At 41.9% G+C, this 20,856-nt stretch overlaps 1 protein-coding gene across 1 annotated transcript; it reads right to left on the reverse strand.

The window, feature by feature from the left end:
* Positions 1 to 400: 400 nt before the first annotated feature.
* Positions 401 to 2,763, reverse strand: LOC115152491 (general transcription factor II-I repeat domain-containing protein 2-like). Its single transcript, XM_029697356.1, has 2 exons — positions 1,756 to 2,763; positions 401 to 1,605 (listed from the first exon to the last, which is right to left on the reverse strand). Exons 1-2 carry the CDS (start codon positions 2,411 to 2,413, stop codon positions 752 to 754), a joined length of 1,512 nt encoding a protein of 503 aa, XP_029553216.1. The 5' UTR covers positions 2,414 to 2,763; the 3' UTR covers positions 401 to 751.
* Positions 2,764 to 20,856: the final 18,093 nt, after the last annotated feature.

The raw sequence follows: 20,856 nt of genomic DNA on the forward strand, positions 1-20,856 counted from the left end.
ACAGAATGGTGTCGTCTGAGTAGAGGTGGATCAAGGAATCACCCGCAGCAAGAGCAACATCGTTGGTATATAGAGAGAAAAGAGCCGGTCCGAGAATTGAACCCTGTGGTACCCCCACAGAGACTGCCAGAGGTCCGGACAACAGGCCCTCCGATTTGACACACTGATCTCTATCAGAGAAGTAGTTGGTGAACCAGTCATTATAGAAACCAAGGCTGTTGAGTCTGCCGATAAGAATACAGTGATTGACAGAGTCGAAAGCCTTGGCCAGGTTGAAGAAGAGGGCTGTACAGTACTGTCTTTTATCGATGGTGGTTATGATATCGTTTAGTACAGGGGTGTCAAACTCAAATACCCAGTGGGCCAAAATGTAAAACCTGAACAAAGTCGCGGGCCAACATTGAACAAATGAACCTTTTAATATGGACCCAAACAAGTTTTGCTTTAACATTGAATATGGAACAAGCATCGCTTATTACCATACAATATATAATTTAATAGTGGAGACATGCAAAATCGAATTTCAAATGAAAAAACATCAATGGCATTCATTTATTAAATAAATAAAATTTTAATAAAAATCGTATGCCTCTTTTCTATTTGCAGCCTTCTGATTTAAATACCAAAATAAACTTTTTCCACTGGCTAATAATTTTACAAATAAAATGATAATAAATCAATCAACCATTCAAGCCCATGCCTTGTAGCAAGAAAAAGTGCACAAAGAAAACGTTAATTATTGCACACTGATCTAATCTGATGTGCCCAAGCCAGATACCTGGCATCTCTTCTTGGATGCTAGTTCATCAATGTCTGGGCTCAGGCTCTGAGCTGAAGAAATCCTCAGTATCGAGCGAAGGTGTTCATCAGTCAGACGTCTCCTGTGAGTTGTTTTGGTCATTTTCATCGAGGAGAAAAGTTGCTCGCATAGATAAGTGCTGCCGAACATGGAGAGCATCTGAGCAGCTTGGGTGCGGAGCTGAGGCATTGTGTCAGGGATGAACCGTGGAAACTGTGCGGCGCCCACAGCATCATACTTTGACTTCAGCGTGTCGTTGCACTGGAGTTCAATCAGCTCCATTTGGATGTTGGTTGGTGCATTTTCCACATCCACTGCGAAGGGATTACTAAGCAGTTCAAACCTACATTTCTGGACATCGAAGTCGGCAAATCGCCGGCTAAACTCAGCGGCGAGAACACTGAGTTTTTCAGCAAACTGTGCGCATGGGAACACGGCGGTAGAGATCTGCGCTTTTATGGTTTGGCAGCAGGGAAAATGGCAAGGGTTTCCTTGCAGCATCTGATTCTCCCACAGGCACAGTTTAGTTTTAAAGGCCCTCACTGCAGCGTACATGTCTGTGATGATGCGCCCCCGCCCCTGAAGCTGCAGGTTCAGCGCATCGAGATGGCTCGAGATGTCACAGAGAAAGGCCAGCTCACACAGAAACTTTTGCTCCCGGAGCTCTGCTGTATCCTTCCCTTTGGTTTCCAGGAATTGACATATTTCCTCATGCAGCTCGAAACATCTGTTCAGTACTTTTCCTCTGCTTAGCCATCTCACCTCTGTGTGATACGGCACGTCTGCGTATTCCGAACCACACTCCTCTAGAAAAAAATGTAACTGCCGGTGATTCAGACCTTTGGCTCTTATAAAGTTAACTACCTGTGTTACTGTGGACATAACATGTTCCATCTTTAGGGCTTTGGCACACAGTGATTCCTGATGTATGATGCAGTAGTAAACAGTTAGCTCACCTGCACAGTTCTCTTCCCGCATCTTCTCCCGAACCATGCCCACCAGTCCACTCTTTTTACCGCACATCGCTGGCGCACCATCTGTCGTTAATCCAACGAGTTTATCCCACGGCAGCTTTATTTCAGTTACACATTTGGAAACCTCCTCAAAGATTTCCTTTCCTGTGGTTGTGCCATGCATTGATTTGAATCCCAATAGCTCTTCCGTAACACACAGATTTGAGTCCACTCCACGGATGAAGACTGACAGCTGAGCAGTATCAGATGCGTCGCAGCTCTCATCCACAGCGAGGGAGAACGCAACGAAATCTTTTCCCTTTTCCATCAGCTGGTCATACAGATTGGTGGCAAGATCACATGTGCGATCAGCTACTGTGTTCCTGCTCAGGCTCACGTTTGAAAATGCTTGCTTTTTCTCTGGGCATACGAGGTCACAAACTTTCATCGTGCACTTTTTCACGAACTCTCCCTCATTAAAGGGCCGGGCTGATTTTGCGATCTCTGCTGCCACTATATAACTAGCCTTTACAGCAGCCTCACTTTGTGATGTGGCTTTTTTGAACATATTCTGTTGTGAAACCAAACTTCTTTTCATCTCCTCTACTTTCTGGCTCCTTTGAGTCATGTCCAGGTCCTTGTATTTGTCATGGTGTTTCATTTCATAGTGTCGTCTAATGTTCTACTCCTTACTTACAGCCACGTTGACTCCACAAACAAGACAAACAGGTTTGTCTTTTACATATGTAAACAGATATTCTGCCTCCCACTTGTCCAGAAAGCTCCTGTTTTCTGCCTTTCTTTTCGCCATTTTTGGGAAGGGATAGCGCGCTGACAGTTGTAGCGTCTATGTTGCTATGACTACTGTCACAGAGGAGAGGGCGTTTCTGGGTCCTGTCCTGATTGGCGCGCGAAAACAACAGCAGAGCATTATGGGATTCGTAGTATTAGCGGTGAATGCGCTGTATAATACCGGCGGGCCAGCTCTAGTAGTAATTTGGTATTGTCTCGCGGGCCCGCGGGCCAGAGTTTGACACCCTGTCATTTGAGAAACCAAGGCTGTTGAGTCTGCCGATAAGAATACAGTGATTGACAGAGTCGAAAGCCTTGGCCAGGTCGAAGAAGAGGGCTGTACAGTACTGTCTTTTATCGATGGCGGTTATGATATCGTTTAGTACCTTTAGCGTGGCTGAGGTGCACCCGTGTCCAGCTCGGAAACCGGATTGCACAGCGGATAAGGTACGGTGGGATGCGAAATGGTCAGTGATCTGTTTGTTAACTTGGATGTTGATGACTTTAGAAAGGCAGGGCATGATGGATATAGGTCTGTAACAGTTTGGGTCTAGAGTGTCACCCCCTTTGAAGAGGGGGATGACCGCGGAAGTGTTCCAATCTTTAGGAATCTCGGACGATACGAAAGTGAGGTTGAACAGACTAGTAATAGGGGTTGCCACAATGGCGGCGGATAATTTTAGAAAGAGAGGGTCCAGATTGTCAAGCCCAGCTGATTTGTAAGGGTTCAGGTTTTGCAACTCTTTCAGAACATCAGCTATCTGAATTTGGGTGAAGGAGAAGATGGGGAGGCTTGGGCAAGTAGCTGAGGGGGGGAGCTGTTGGCCGGGGTTGGGGTAGCCAGGTGGAAAGCATGGCCAGCCGTAGAGAAATGCTTCTTGAAATTCTCAATTATTGTGGAGTTATCGGTGGTGAGTGTTTCCTAGCCTCAGTGCAGTTGGCAGCTGGGAGGAGGTGCTCTTATTCTCCATGGACTTTACAGTGTCCCAAAACTTTTTGGAGTTAGAGAGACAGATTAAAAATTTCTGTTTGAAAAAGCTAGCCTTTGCTTTCCTAACTGACTGTATGTATTGGTTCCTGACTTCTCTGAAAAGTTGCATATCGCGGGCAGTATTCAATGCTAGTGCAGTACGCCACAGGATGTTTTTGTGCTGGTCGAGGGCAGTCAGGTATGGAGTGAACCAAGGGCTATATCTGTTCTTAGTTCTACATTTTTTGAAAGGGGCATGCTTATTTAAAGCATCAGACAAGTTACGTACATATAGTTGATTTTATTAAAACACATGGAGCGATTGGTAGAAAGAACAGATGACTCTTGGTTGACCAAGATTTATTTTAGGTGGGGACAGCACTAGAACATGATTTTGGGGCTCCCAAGTGGCACAGCGGTCTAAGACACTGCATCTCAGTGCTAGAGGCGTCACTACAGGCTGTATCACAACCGGCCGTGATTGGGAGAACATAGGGTGGTGCACAATTGGCCCAGCGTCGTCCGGGGTAGGCCATAATTGGAAATAAGAATTTGTTCTTAACTGACTTGCCTAGTTAAATAAAGGTTACATTTAAATAAATAAGTGTTTTTTGACAAACCGTTTTTTACAAACCCCGTCAAGGCTCCAAATTTGAGAAGGGTTTAAAACAAAGGTTTCAAACCAATTCATGAATGTAATTGAATCTAGGTATGTATTGCCTTTAATGTAATGGCATGGGAAAAAATTGGCTGAATATTATACAATGACTTATCAACAGCTCTAACAATTTGACCCCCACAGGAAATCTACACTGGTAATTCTAGAATATACTATATAGCCTAGAAATCTGGTTAAACTATCATTATGACATCATGGATGAATTCTAGAATATACTATATAGCCTAGAAACCTGGTTAAACTATCATTATGACATCATGGATGAAATCTAGAATATACTATATATCCTAGAAACCTGGTTAAACTATCATTATGACATCATGGATGAATTCTAGAATATACTATATAGCCTAGAAACCTGGTTAAACTATCATTATGACATCATGGATGAATTCTAGAATATACTATATAGCCTAGAAACCTGGTTAAACTATCATTATGACATCATGGATGAATTCTAGAATATACTATATAGCCTAGAAACCTGGTTAAACTATCACTATGACATCATGGATGAATTCTAGAATATACTATATAGCCTAGAAACCTGGTTTAACTATCATTATGACCTCATGGATGGCCAGTCCTTGTATTCATAGTGTAGTGAATTCATGGGGTAGCCCTGAGCTGAACTCAAACCTGGGTCCAGCGACTGTCAAGCCAACACCTTATAACTGTTACGCCAAGATGTCTGAACTTCTTGAAGAGGTTGCTAGGTGTTGGGTTACGGTTGCTACAATAGCTTTCTCTATAAATTTGAGAGTGGTTACACTTCTCCTTCCCCCATCCCTCAGCTGTTTACCAAACCAAGCCTCTGGGCAGCCATTTTGTTGCTGTTTAAAAAACCCACACAACCCAGCAATCTGCAGTTCAAACAATAACAAATCTGTAATTCCACCACTGTTTTGGTAATAAGATGATTAGGGGGTTGGAGAAATGTAACTACTTTCAAAATTCATAGACAGACCTATGGATGCAAGGACTGACCATCCATGATATCAACATTATAGTTTTAACCATGTTGAGGCTATACAGTGTTGGTTTACATTTCTAAACATTGGAGTAAAAAAAAAGCTTATTTGTGGTTCTGATGGGGAACAACAGTTGAACTAAGCTCATGAGACATGTGTTATATTCTTCAAGAATCAATGGCTATAAATAACTAATATAAAAGTCACAAAATGGATGTAGCTATTGCATATTTCCCCTTTAACACCACACATCAGTTCAACAACTGCAGAGTTTGTGCCTCTGTATCTAAGACAGTACTTACTAGTGTTAATCAGGGAACGGTTTCCCAAAACCATCTTATGTCTAAATTCACTGTTAGAACCATTGGACGCCTTAAGATGCGTTTGGGAAACCGGGCCCAGATATCCAGTTTCCTCCTCTTCCTCCTCCTCCTTTATCAATGTAACAGTCATCTCCCCCTCTTCCTCTTTCACTCCATAAACTGCATCCTCCTCTTCTTTTACTGTAACATCCTCCTCCTCTTTCACTCTGAACGCGTCTTTTTCTTCTTTCACAGTAACGGCCTCACCCTCTACTTCTTGTTTTACTGTGATGTCATCTTCTTTAGCAGGAGAGTAGCTCAGTGACCGCATGGTCGGGTATGTTAGCTAGCTAGGCTAATGCTAACTTAACCAGACCGCTAGCTGAATAATAACAACAACACCGTAAATATGAAATTAAAACGGATAACTAACTAGACGACAGAAGTGGGTTTAAAACACAGAGGCTAATATACACTAACGCGTCTAAAGAGCTTTATCGGTTCGGCTATTTTGTCTACAAGCTACCGAGGAGGCTGAATAACTGTTGCTACTGTTGAAAGAAGCGTTCCGTCCACTACATTATACGTCACACCAACAGCATCACCTTAAATTCCCACACCGCCATCTGCTGACTGGAGTGGGTAACGCAGTTGAGTAAAATGTTAATTTTGTCAGACAAAAAGTTAAAGGGTAGGAATAAGGAACATCGCTGGTCCTAAAATATTCATTAGCCTAAATATTCATTAGCCCCCCCCAAATAAATCAATATCAGTCAATATATTTTTTCTGTGATTTTATTTTTTTCATCAACCGTTCCATTGCATCTTAAACTTCTTACCAGGCCGGCACTAGGACCAGGGGAGGCTGCTGCTGCACTAGTGACTGTTAGACTTTCTTCAGCAATACTAGGAGAGAGGGGTACCCCTACACAGAACTGAACTGGATCAAAGATGGAGGACAGAAATACTAGGAGAGAGGGGTACCCCTACACAGAACTGATCTGGATTAAAGATGGCGGACAGAAATACTAGGAGAGAGGGGTACCCCTACACAGAACTGAACTGGAACAAAGATGGCGGACAGAAATACTAGGAGAGAGGGGTACCCCTACACAGAACTGAACTGGATCAAAGATGGCGGACAGAAATACTAGGAGAGAGGGGTACCCCTACACAGAACTGAACTGGATCAAAGATGGAGGACAGAAATACTAGGAGAGAGGGGTACCCCTACACAGAACTGAACTGGATCAAAGATGGCGGACAGAAATACTAGGAGAGGGGTACCCCTACACAGAACTGAACTGGATCAAAGATGGAGGACAGAAATACTAGGAGAGAGGGGTACCCCTACACAGAACTGAACTGGATCAAAGATGGCGGACAGAAATACTAGGAGAGAGGGGTACCCCTACACAGAACTGAACTGGATCAAAGATGGAGGACAGAAATACTAGGAGAGAGGAGTACCCCTACACAGAACTGAACTGGATCAAAGATGGCCGACAGAAATACTAGGAGAGAGGGGTACCCCTACACAGAACTGAACTGGATCAAAGATGGCCGACAGAAATACTAGGATGGAGCAAATGTAAGGGATTGTAGCGTCATAACGAATCATGCAGAAACATGTACAGTTGACAGGAATGTTAGTTAATGTAGAGACAAACGATTATGCATTTTTTATCGTAAAGTTCATTTAGGAAAATCGCGATTTAGCAAGCTAGCTTACTAGCTAACATTAGCCAACTAGCTGACTAGCTAACATTAGCCAGCTAGCTGACTAGCTAACATTAACCAACTAGCTGACTAGCTAACTTTAACCAACTAGCTGACTAGCTAACATTAGCCAGCTAACTGACTTACTAATATTATCCAGCTAGCTGACTAGCTAACATTAACCAACTAGCTGACTAGCTAACATTAACCAGCTAGCTGACTAGCTAACATTAACCAGCTAGCTGACTAGCTAACATTAGCCAGCTTGCTGACTAGCTAACTTTAGCCAGCTAGCCGACTAGCTAACATTAGCCAGCTAGCTGACTAGCTAACATTAGCCAGCTAGCCGACTAGCTAACATTAGCCAGCTAGCCGACTAGCTAACATTAGCCAGCTAGCTGACTAGCTAACTTTAGCCAGCTAGCCGACTAGCTAACATTAGCCAGCTAGCCGACTAGCTAACATTAGCCAGCTAGCCGACTAGCTAACTTTAGCCAGCTAGCCGACTAGCTAACTTTAGCCAGCTAGCCGACTAGCTAACATTAGCCAGCTAGCCGACTAGCTAACATTAACCAACTAGCTGACTAGCTAACTTTAGCCAGCTAGCTGACTAGCTAACATTAGCCAGCTAGCTGACTAGCTTTATGGGTGTTGTGACATGAGTATGAAATTGTCATTCTGGTTGTTTTAGGGACTCCTGAAACAACCAGCAAACCAGGCTGTCGTTTTGTGAAACAGTGAATGTATAGAATCTAGTTAGCTGAAGAATTTACTGCAAATTGAATGTACAATTTTGTAAGCTTGCCTTGCTGATATTTGCAATGCAGATAGATGAAATAACGTAGCTAGCTATGTTCTTGCTTATTGTGCAGTGGATGATTAAAATATCTGTATGCCTATGGATGTGTAGCTAGCTATCTAGCCGATCTGTGTATGAACCCAAACGTTTGGTATACATATTAGTTCAGAACCTATGAACCTCAGCTATCAGCCTGAATGACATTAATGAAGCCTATGGACTGAGTAGAATATAATATCATGTTGTGCCAAGGATGCAAGTCGTATATACATGTAGTTATTACCATGCATGAGATCCCCACATTGTAGCCTGTACATTTAATATATTCACTGATCATGTACTCTACCTTGGCAAATAAAGGTGCAGTTTAGGTATGAATGTCTTCGAGATTATTTTTCAGTCACATCCAATACCAGGAGTATCAAATTCCAGTCTTTGAATGACGCTGTGTCTGCATGTATGGATTACAATTATACACTTCAACAGTGTTTACCAATCTTGGTCCTGGGACATCAATGGTTACACATTGTAACTAATAGACTAGAAACAGGATTTAACTAGTTAATTCATATATACAGAAATATAATGTTAAAAAACAGAACACTACACTTCCTATGCATCATGTAAATACTCTAACACTGGTTCATCTCAACATCTAATGTCCTTCATCTGCATTGATCTGATAAACACAGGATAGGTGGAGTATTTCATCACATTACACTTCATTTCAACCAGTAGAGAATGTGAAACGCTTTATTGAAAAGCTCATTATCCAAGTGTTATAAATACAAGTTCAATCTGTCCTTCAATGCACATCTGTTGTGCATTATAAAAACAGAGGAAGAAAGAGGAGGTGGTGAGAGAGGTGTAAAAGACAGAAAGGGAAAGAGGTAAGCACATAGGAGCAGGGAAGGCAGCACATGATTAATGAATCACAGTGCTACCTAAATATTCTCTCAGTTCATCACAATTACATAATAGTGTCTCTCGTCGGCACAAAGGTTCTTAAAAGCAGGTGAGGTGGCGATGATGGGACTGGGGGTTGGCATCCTCTCACATCAAAACATGCCTGCAGACGAGAGACAGATGGAGAGAGAGAGCATGTTTAAACCTTGTTTTTATTTTTTATTCTGACATTGTTAGTCATCAATCAGGAGGTGAAATGCAAAACTGACCTGGGATCATTAACTCTGGGACTACTGCATCTCTATCTGTATTTCAATGTAAAGCATCTCTTTAATAATACTTCCTGTATAATATAAACTGACCTGGGATCATTAACTCTGGGACTACTGCATCTCTATCTGTATTTCAATGTAAAGCATCTCTTGAATAATACTTCCTGTTGACCTGACCAAGTGACCTCTCACCTCTGATCATGCTGTGCCCTCTATGTAGCCAGTTCAGATGCAGGAGGGGTTCACCGACACAGCTGATATAACCTAGAGGATTTAGGGAGAAGGGGAGAGAGGGATGAAGTGAAGGAGAGAGACTGTTATTGAGAAAATAAGGTAGTTAAAGCAACAGTGTTCAACAGGAATCTGTGTGTGGCCTCACCTGGTGTCCACACCACACTAAGTGGCTGCAGAGTACTTTATGCTGAAAAACATGAACGGACACACAAGGACAAACAATATAGCGTAGTTATAGAAATAATGAAGTGTCTTACTATTCTCCATGGTTGGCCCTCTTGCCTATTTTTTGAAGGTGGAAGGAGCCACAGTTATACACCTGAACCTGCTTACTGCACAACACAATCAATCAATCAGATTGATACATGAGTGTGTAGGTGTGGGTTATAGGGTGTCTAATTGTTCTACATTTTTTCAATATGGGTGATTTAAAATAGCCTGTTTTGTTTTTTTCACAGACATCACACCCTTACCTAAACAGCACCCTCACATGAGAAGTAGAAATCAAAGGGAGAAAAACTGTGAATTGAATAACTGCAGTTGACATAGCTCAGTAAATGGAAGAATACTCTTATTGCAATGTGAATGGCTCTTAAAAGAGCATTTGGTTGTGCATAGTGTAGTCTAGGGTCCTCGTGTCCATCCTCATGAAGTTACGCAGGACACAGGTAGCCTTCACACACCTGAATTCCTCCAGGAGGCAGTCCCAGATGACCCTGGTCACCCAACCTTGCAGTTCCCTACAAGGTAACTGTAGGCAATCGTTTTGAAGGAATCTCCAGTTACAGGGTCTCTGTAGGAATATGGAAGACAATGTAATTATTAGACTGTTACATCACCAGGTCATTGTGGATTACTAAAGTATAATATCCCTGATAACAAATCATGATAACATTGGATTGATAGATGCATGGGCACACATATGTACATGTGTAGCATGTGACAATAACAGGATCATATCAAGCATGGCATCACAAATGAATACATAAATACCACTTGAAGCTTGATGATGAGTTGATCATTTGAATCAGCTGTGCAGTGTGACGGCAAAAACAACAATGTGCCCCTCTTTGAGTCCCCAGGACTGAGAACCACTGTTCTTCATTGAGACCTCTTCATATGTAGACTGGCTTTCATAGAGCTCTTTATCTGAGAACAGAAAACCTCACAAGAAACAGACTTCATTATAGTCAAATTACACCACACTGAATATTATGTTACTATTATCTCCGTCCTCACTTCTAGGGACAGGAACTACACAAAAGTACCTGCCCTATCCAGAATAGCCTCCTCTCTCACTGACAGTGCTATCCTTTCACCCTCCTCCATGGCTGTTCTACATTTGGAGTTTGTTTTTTACAGTGATAAATAGATATCTAGCTGGTCAGATGTTAAAGAGGTGGTTGATCATCAGGAGTCTGATGTTAAAGAGGTGGTTGATCATCAGGAGTCAGATGTGAAGGAGGAGGTTGATCATCAGGAGTCAGATGTGAAGGAGGAGGTTGATCATCAGGAGTCAGATGTGAAGGAACAGGTTGATCATCAGGAGTCAGATGTGAAGGAGGAGGTTGATCATCAGGAGACAGATGTGAAGGAGGAGGTTGATCATCAGGAGTCAGATGTGAAGGAAGAGGTTGATCATCAGGAGTCAGATGTGAAGGAGGAGGTTGATCATCAGGAGTCAGATGTGAAGGAGGAGGTTGATCATCAGGAGTCAGATGTGAAGGAGGAGGTTGATCATCAGGAGTCAGATGTGAAGGAGGAGGTTGATCATCAGGAGTCAGATGTGAAGGAGGAGGTTGATCATCAGGAGTCAGATGTGAAGGAGGAGGTTGATCATCAGGAGTCAGATGTGAAGGAGGAGGTTGATCATCAGTGAACCTCTAGGATTGTGGCTGGGCTGGTGTTTCCACTTCCAGCTTGGTCATATATTTTGATACCTTGAATGTTGATATTGTGAACCTATGTTATATATTTGTACCTCCTGTTTCAGGAAGTGATGTCACTAAGTACTGCCCCTATATATACAGTGCAGTGAGAAAGTATTCAGACCCCTTCACTTTTTCCACATTTTGTTACGTTATTCGAAAATGAATTAAATCAATATTTTACCCTCAATCTACACACAATATCCCATAATGACATCACAATACTCCATAATGACATCACAATAGCCCATAATGACATCACAATACCCCAGAATGACATCACAATACCCCATAATGACAAAGCAAAAACAGGTTTTTATAAATGTTTCAAATGTAACAAAAACAACAACTGAAATATCACAGTACCATTCAAGGGTTTGGACACACCTACTCATTCAAGGGTTTTTATTTTTACTATTTTCTACGTTGTAGAATAATAATGAAGACATCAAAACTATGAAATAACACATATGGAATCATGTAGTAAGCAAAAAAGGGTTAAACAAATCAAAATATATTTTATATTTGTCACGTCCTGACCAGCAGATGGAGCTAGTGTTTTAGTTTTGGGGTCAGGACGTGACAGGTTTGTGTTTGTATATGTTGGTTGGATGATTGGGACTTCCAATTGAAGGCAGGTGTGTATAGTTGCCTTTGATTGGAAGTCCTATATAGGTGTGTGTGTTTGTCTTTGGGGTTGTGGGGAATTGTTGTGAGCACTGCTGTGTTTGGTATAGCCTGCCACACCGTCACATTGTGAGTACCGGTCATTGTTTTGTTTATTGGTTTTTCAGTGGATGCTCTACTCCTTTTGTTTTCAACATTAAAAACATGAGTATCCACACTTCCGCTGCGCCTTGGTCCTTCTCTCTCAAATACGACATATTCTGTGACAATATTTGAGATATTTTAAAGCAGTCACCCTTTGCCTTGATGACAGCTTTCCACACTCTTGGCATTCTCTCAACCAGCTTCATGAGGTAGTCACCTGGAATTAATTTAAATTAACAGGTGTGCCTTGTTAAATGTTGATTTGTGGAATTTCTTTCCTTCTTAATGCATTTGAGCCAATCAGTTGTGTTGTGACAAGGTATGGGTGGCTCTCATGAGGATTGACACAGGAAAGGAAGACCCAGAGTTACCTCTGCTGCAGAAGATACGTTCATTAGAGTTAACTGCACCTAAAATTGCAGCCCAAATAAATGCTTCACAGAGTTCAAGTAACTGACACATCTCAACATCAACTGTTCAGGCCTTCATGGTTGAATTGCTGCATTCAAAAACACTGTTTACAAAAGCTTTGTCAAAGAACAAGAAGGTCGGTATAGTATTTACAAAAGCTTTGTTAAAGAACAAGGCCAGCACACTGTTTACAAAAGCTTTGTTAAAGAAAAAGAAGGCCCACACACTGTTTACAAAAAAATAGCTTTTCTTTCAAAAACAGGGACATTTCTAAGTGACCCCAAACTGTTGAATGGTAGTGTACATCTACATGATGTATTGTTACACCATGTAGGAGCAGTATAGACCTAGTCTGTTCATTATATACATCTACATGATGTATTGTTACACCATGTAGCAGCAGTATAGACCTAGTCTGTTCATTATATACATCTACATGATGTATTGTTACACCATGTAGCAGCAGTATAGACCTAGTCTGTTCATTATATACATCTACATGATGTATTGTTACACCATGTAGGAGCAGTATGGACCTACAGTAGCTGGCTACTTATTAAGATTTAGTTTGACTTTATGAAACTGTCTTAAATGTGCTGTAGTAAACGTTTTTTATTCGCACTAATCAATCAACACATTCAGGTCTTTGTATGTCTCAATATAATAGTATTATTTAATTAAATCCATGTAAAAAAATATTTGTCTGAAAATAAAATGTGATCCTCAACTGCGTTTCCCTCCAGTCAGCAGACGGCGATGTGCGTCTTTCAGGCGATGCTGCAGCGTGACGTATAATCTAGTGGACGGTTCTTCATAAACAGCTTTTCAACCACCTCGGTAGCTTGCTAGCCAACATAGCCGAAAGATTCAAGCTTTTTATACGCTTTCGGTCTATATTAGCTACTGTGTTTTAGACACACTTCTATCGTATCTACTTGTTAACCTATTTAATTTAATATTACGTTATTTTTTATTAGTCAGCTATAGTAGCTGGCTGGTTAAGTTAGCATTAGCCTAGTCGCTAATGATAGCTAGCTAGCTAACATCCCCGAACATGAGCTCCCTAAACTACTCCCCTCCTGTTAAAGAAGAGGAGGTCTGCTGGACGGAGAAAGAAGCTCTGGGGCTGAACATTGTCGTGAAAGAGGAGAAGGAAGAGGAGGATGTTACAGTAAAACAAGAAGTAGAGGGTGAGGCTGTTACAGTGAAAGAAGAAGAGAAAGACGTTTCAGTTAAACAAGAGGAAGAAGAGGATGATGCTGTGTTTGGAGTGAAGAAGGAAGGAGAGATTACTGTCACATTGAAAGATGAAGAGGAGGAGACAGGAGGTCTGATTAACACCAGTAAGTACCACCTTCAATTAGTTTTTAACAGTGGATATTCGGAGTTGGCTCGTCAATACCTCTTCAACGGAGGGTCCTGGGATGATGACTGATATGTCTAGAATCAGACGACGTAGAGAACAAGCTACCCCTTGTTTTCTCCGTTCCGTTTCCAAAAAGTGACTTAACATATATATTTGAGAAGGGTCTATCTGCTGACCGCAGACTGGGGGGCCACGGCATGTAGTGATTTTAATGTAGTGATGTTTTACTACACACCGTGACCCCCAATAGAGCCATGTGAGAGTTGGGTTGGCTACACCAAAGATTATGGATATACTGACAAGATGTCTCTCCGTCCTAACAAGGGGAGTCGTTGTCCACAAAGCTGTACTGTGGGTTGTCTATCTCCCACCTATCCTGTCTTTGGATTGGTGGATACATCTTATTATTGTAATCTATTGTTTATATTCTGTGAGGGTTGTTGACGTCAACCGCCTGTATTCAATGGAGAGAGATGCTAAGCTACTAGCATGAATATGCATAGCGATCTGGAGACAAATCCTATAGTGTTTCTATCAAAGTTGTCGGTATGTCACGTGTCCACATAACAACTTAATCATTACGAAACTTCTGTTAGATCAAGAAAACCTCACGTAGCAAATAAGCCATTCATTTTGTTGTTGACCAAATTCAACACTTTCCACATTGGGTTGATAATTGTTTCCACTTGGATACAACCTATTGTAGTCTACTGGCATGACCTAGAGAGTTACAACCTACTGTAACCTACTGGCATGACCTAGAGACACAACCTACTGTAACCTACTGGCATGACCTAGAGAGATACAACCTGCTGTAACCTACTGGCATGACCTAGAGAGATACAACCTGCTGTAACCTACTGGCATGACCTAGAGAGATACAACCTACTGTAACCTACTGGCATGACCTAGAGAGATACAACCTACTGTAACCTACTGGCATGACCTAGAGAGATACAACCTACTGTAACCTACTGGCATGACCTAGAGAGATACAACCTACTGTAACCTACTGGCATGACCTAGAGAGATGCAACCTACTGTAACCTACTGGCATGACCTAGAGAGTTACAACCTGCTGTAACCTACTGGCATGACCAAGAGAGATACAAACTACTGTAACCTACTGGCATGACCTAGAGAGTTACAACCTACTGTAACCTACTGGCGTGACCTAGAGAGATACAACCTACTGTAACCTACTGGCATGACCTAGAGTTACAACCTACTGTAGCCTACTGGCATGACCTAGAGAGTTATGACCTAGAGAGATACAACCTACTGTAGCCTACTGGCATGACCTAGAGAGTTATGACCTAGAGAGATACAACCTACTGTAACCTACTGGCATGACCTAGAGAGATACAACCTACTGTAGCCTACTGGCATGACCTAGAGAGATACAACCTACTGTAACCTACTGGCATGTTCTACAGAAATACAACCACTGGTATGCAAGCATTTCTAAACTTTCTTCTGACTTTTATGGGGTATTGTGATATCATTATGGGGTATTGTGATGTCATTTTGAGGTGTTGTCTGAAGATTGATCATTTAAAAAAAAAATCCATTTCAGAATAAGGCTGTAACATAACAAAATGTGTAAAAAGGGAAGGGGTCTGAATGCACTATGTTCTAGGGCTATCCCAAATAAAAATAAAAAATAGTATTCTATTTCTACCAATTGATTGGTTGAAATGTTATGACTTGTATTTGTTCATATAGACACACCCCATGTGTTTAATAAAATCAACTGTATGTGCAGAACTTGAACTGAACTGATGCTTCAAGCGTTTGATTAAATAATTAACACACACAAATGACTTGAGGAAGCCAGAGGTCAATATAACCAGAAGAAAATAACCAATTCCCAACCTGCTGCTGGCCTTCGTTAATTCTGACGTTATGCTCCTGAAGTTTCCGGTAAAATAGGCAAATTTTTTCCATTTCTGTTTGAAGTGCCAATTTATCTTACCATTTCTACCGATCTGCGTGCCAGTTATGAACGAGTTACAACACCTGTTTGGCTCCGCCACTTCCTGGGTCAGGAAAGTGAGGTATTAAATTTAAGGATTAAATCATTTAAGGAATATATCCGAGTCTCACGCTCATCACCTGTGGAATGCGGGGCTTCCAGCGAGGTGTGGATTTAATAGTATGTTGTACCTAGTTTCCCTCCTTCAGGGAACAGTAATTATAGTCACAAATCAAATGAAATGTTTTTCTTACATCAGCTGATATCACAAAGTGCTGTACAGAAACCCAGCCTAAAACCTCAAACAGCAAGCAATGCAGGTGTAGAAGCACGGTGGCTAGCAAAAACACCCGAGAAAGGCCAAAACCTAGGAAGAAACCTAGAGAGGAACCAGGCTATGAGGGGTGGCCAGTCCTCTTCTGGCTGTGCCGGGTGGAGATTATAACAGCACATGGCCTAGATGTTCAAATGTTCATAAATGACCAGCATTGTCAAATAATAATAATCATAGTAGTTGTCGAAGGTGCAACAAGTCAGTAACACAAGAGTAAGTGTCAGTTGGCTTTTCATAGCCGATCATTGAGAGTATCTCTACCGCTCCTGCTCTCTAGAGAGTTGAAAACAGCAGGTCTGGGACAGGTAGCACGTCCGGTGAATAGGTCAGGGTTCCAGCAGGTCTGGGACAACAGATCTGGGACAGGTAGCACATCCGGTGAACAGGTCAGGGTTCCATAACTGCAGGCAGAATAGTTTGAACTGGAGCAGCAGCACGGCCAGGTGAACTGGGGACAGCAAGGAGTCATCAAGCCAGGTAGTCCTGAGGCATGGTCCTAGGGCTCAGGTCCTCCGAGAGAGAGAAAGAGAGAATTAGAGAGAGCATATTTAAATTCACACAGGACACCGGAAAAGACAAGAGAAATACTCCAGATGTGACAGACTGACCCTAGCCCCCCGACACATAAACTACTGCAGCATAAATACTGGAGGCTGAGACAGGAGGGGTCAGGAGACACTGTGGCCCCATCTGATGAAACCCCCGGACAGGGCCAAACAGGTAGGATATTACCCCACCCACTTTGCCAAAGCTCAGCCTCCACACCACTGGAGGGAAATCTCCAACCACCAACATACCATCCCGGGACAAGGCCGAGTATAGCCCACAAAGATCTCCGCCATGGCACAGCCCAAGGGGGGGCGCCAACCCAGACAGGAAGACCACGTCAGTGACTCAACCCACTCAAGTGACGCACCCCTCCCATGAATGGCATGGAAGAACACCAGTAAGCCAGTGGATTTAATAGTATGTTGTACCTAGTTTCCCTCCTTCAGGGAACAGTAGTTATAGTCATAACGTTAATCTTGTCATATGATGAACTTTAACTTAAATACTGGATCTTGCTGTGGGACAGTTTTTTTGTATTCAGATCTCTGAAATGCTCTCTAACTACGTAACATTTAGTGTCTTCTTATGTTACGTTGGGAAAACAGTTTTCATGGGCACAGAAATCCTAAATCATTTCAGTTTACTAAATCCAATGGTTCTAACCGAGAGTCACCTTAACTTTATTGACAACACCCAAATGGATACTGTCATTAACGCTGTTCTTCAATAATTACACATAATACTTAATACTGTAGCTGTTTAGTTACAGTCACATGTTCAACTATCATCAGCTGATCCAGGAAATCATTTTCTGAATGACAGTCAAATGACAAACATCACAACATGCAACAACAACCAAAGTGCTTCTTCATCCATTACTCTGGTAAAGACAGTTATGCCGTGCTCCACGTTGGATCCAACATCCCAAATAAATAGATATTTATGTGTTATTGTCTACTTGATTTACAGTAGGGTCTCGTTAGTCTGTTTGCACACAGAGATCCTTACCTCATAATGTGTAGAGAACTGTTATTTGATGGAAAGGCTATTGTACAACACACAGAGCTATTTTCCTTTATTCAGGACATTTAGAATGACAACACATTACAGAGTAGCCTAGTGGGATTATTCACAAAATTATCTGGTGATCAGGTTATGAATTGTCATGACAAAGACATTTTAGTCTCCTTGTTTCACCTGAAATATTAAATGATTTATAGTCCTAGGTCTATGTTGTTGTTAGGTGAAGTTATGGGTCCTACAGTAGGTCTATGTTATTGTTAGGTGAGATTATAGACCATTTTGGCATACACTTAGTGGACAAAACCTCATTGTCAGGCTGATGGAAAACTAGCCAATGAGCATTTTACTGGTTGAAGTCGTTTTTAAATATAAAGTAGTACATTTGACAATAACACAAACATTATATTAAATCAGGGCATTCAAACGAGCCTTATAATCCAAAGTAGTGTGAAATGATGATAATAATAATCATAATCAACCTGTAAATGGAGGCTTTATTTGCTGTCAGCCTATGAGAACTCCCCTGAGTTTTCCCCCACGGTGGTGAATTAGTGAATAGACACAGAACTTAATGTGAGTTTCCTTGAGTAGCACTCCTGATCTAGTGCTGTAATATTCAGAATACATTGTGAAAACTAATCTTAGCTCACCATTTTTTAAATATATATATTTTTTTTTCACCCCTTTTTTCTCCCCAATTGGTACTTACAGTCTTGTCTCATCGCTGCAACTCCCATACGGACTCTGGAGAGGCGAAGGTCGAGAGCCATGCGACCTCCGAAACACAACCCAACCTAGCCGCGATGCTTCTTGACACAATGCCCATCCAACCCGGAAGCCAGCAGCACCAATGTGTCGGAGGAAACACCGTACACCTGGTGACCTGGTCAGCGTGCACAGCGCCCGGCCCGCCACATGAGTCGCTAGTGCGCGATGAGACAAGAATATTCCTGCCGGCCAAACCCTCCCCTAACCCGGACGACGGTGGGCCAATTGTGCGTTGCCCCATGGGCCTCCCGGTCACGGCCGGCTGCAACAGAGCTTGGACTCGAACCCAGAATCTCTAATGGCACAGCTTAGGCCACTTGCTCACCATTTTTGCTCTAGGCAGATATACTACATCCATAACTAGCGGTTTCTGCATTAGCAGGGAGGTGTTTCTGCAATCAAATTGTGTGTGCATCGCCCTTGTCGCAATTTTAGCATACACAGAAAGGTGCTTATATTTGAGAACAAAAGTCGCCTGGCACACTGCTTAGGAGTTCAACACCTTTTACTTATTTCTAGTTACTACTAATGTGAAAACAAGACTAAATATGACTATTGTTGCTCACTTGACTGTCTTAAGACAATTGTCAAGTAATTTTAACATTCATTACAGACGTCAATTGTTGTACAGTATCATGGCTACGCTGTTGGTATCACCTTTTTCAGTGGATTTCTGCTGTTGTGAGCCTTTAACTATCTGTCTGACTTGTTCACACAGGAGAGAGACGTGACTATCATGGATCCTCTGGGGAGCCTCAACATCATGATGCTGAAGAGGCAGAGAAGAGTCTGTCAAGATTCTATCACCTCAAGAAACACCAGCAGAGACCCACAGGGAAGAAATCTATCTGCTGCTCTGACTGTGGAAAACATTGCAAATCTTCATCAGAACTTAAAATACACCAGCGAGTACACACAAGAGAGAAATCTCACCACTGTTTTGATTGTGGGAAGAGTTACTTAAGTTTAACAGCACTAAAAGTACACCTGAGAATTCACACTGGAGAGAAACCGTACAGCTGTACTCAATGTGGGAAGAGTTTTACTCAGTCAAGCAACCTGTTATCACACCAGAGAACACACACAGGAGAGAAACCTTATAGCTGTGATCAATGTGGGAAGACTTATATTTCATCTTGCCATCTGACTAGACACCAGCGAGTACACACAGGAGAGAAACCTTATAGCTGTAATCAATGTGGGAAGAGTTTTACTCGGCCAGACAGCCTGATATTACACCAGAGAACACACACAGGAGAGAAACAATATAGCTGTGATCAATGTGGGAAGAGTTTTGCTGCATCTGGCTTTCTGACTCTACACCAGAAAACACACACAGGAGAGAAATCTTTCCACTGTTCAGATTGTGGAAAAATATTCTCAACTTTACAGAATATGAAGAAGCACCAGAAAACACACACAGGAGAGAAACCTTATAGCTGTAATCAATGTGGGAAGAGTTTTACTCGGTCAGACGGCCTGATATTACACCAGAGAACACACACAGGAGAGAAACCGTACAGCTGTACTCAATGTGGGAAGAGTTTTACTCAGTCAAGCAACCTGTTATCACACCAGAGAACACACACAGGAGAGAAACCTTATAGCTGTAACCAATGTGGGAATAGTTTTTCTACATCTAGCTATCTCACTAAACACCAGAGAACTCATACAGGAGAGAAACCATATAGCTGTACTCAATGTGTGAAGAGTTTTTCTACGTCTAGCTATCTCACTATACACCAGAGAACACACACAGGAGAGAAACCATATAGCTGTACTCAATGTGGGAAGAGTTTTTCTACGTCTAGCTATCTCACTATACACCAGAGAACACACACAGGAGAGAAACAATATAGCTGTAGTCAATGTGGGACAAGATTTTCTTGGCTAACCAGCCTAGTATCACATCAGAGAACACACACAGGAGAGAAATCTCCTAGCTGTGATCAATGTGGGAAGAGAGACTCTCTGATTAAACATCAGAAAATACATGAAGGAGTTGTTTCATGATATCAATGATATAATGTCACAATGTAGAATGTTTTAATATTGTAGTAGGAGTATTTTAATGATGTCACAATGTAGAACCCTAAACGTTTGTCCCCTGTTCTATTGATTTCAACATGATATGGATATTAGCCTCAGGGGGAAAATCCAGGCTCTGAAATGTAAGAGTACTATTTATGAGATTTAACAAAAAAAGAGTTGTGTTACACTTACCACGTTGGTGACGCATCTGAATCAAAATGCAACACTTCAAAATGTAGCTAGCTGTTTTCTACAAGTTGTTCTCTAACCAGTGATGTACACATTATTCCCAGATTCCGTGTGC

This window comes from Salmo trutta, chromosome 17 (genome assembly GCF_901001165.1).
Source record: "Salmo trutta chromosome 17, fSalTru1.1, whole genome shotgun sequence".
NCBI lineage: Eukaryota > Metazoa > Chordata > Actinopteri > Salmoniformes > Salmonidae > Salmo > Salmo trutta.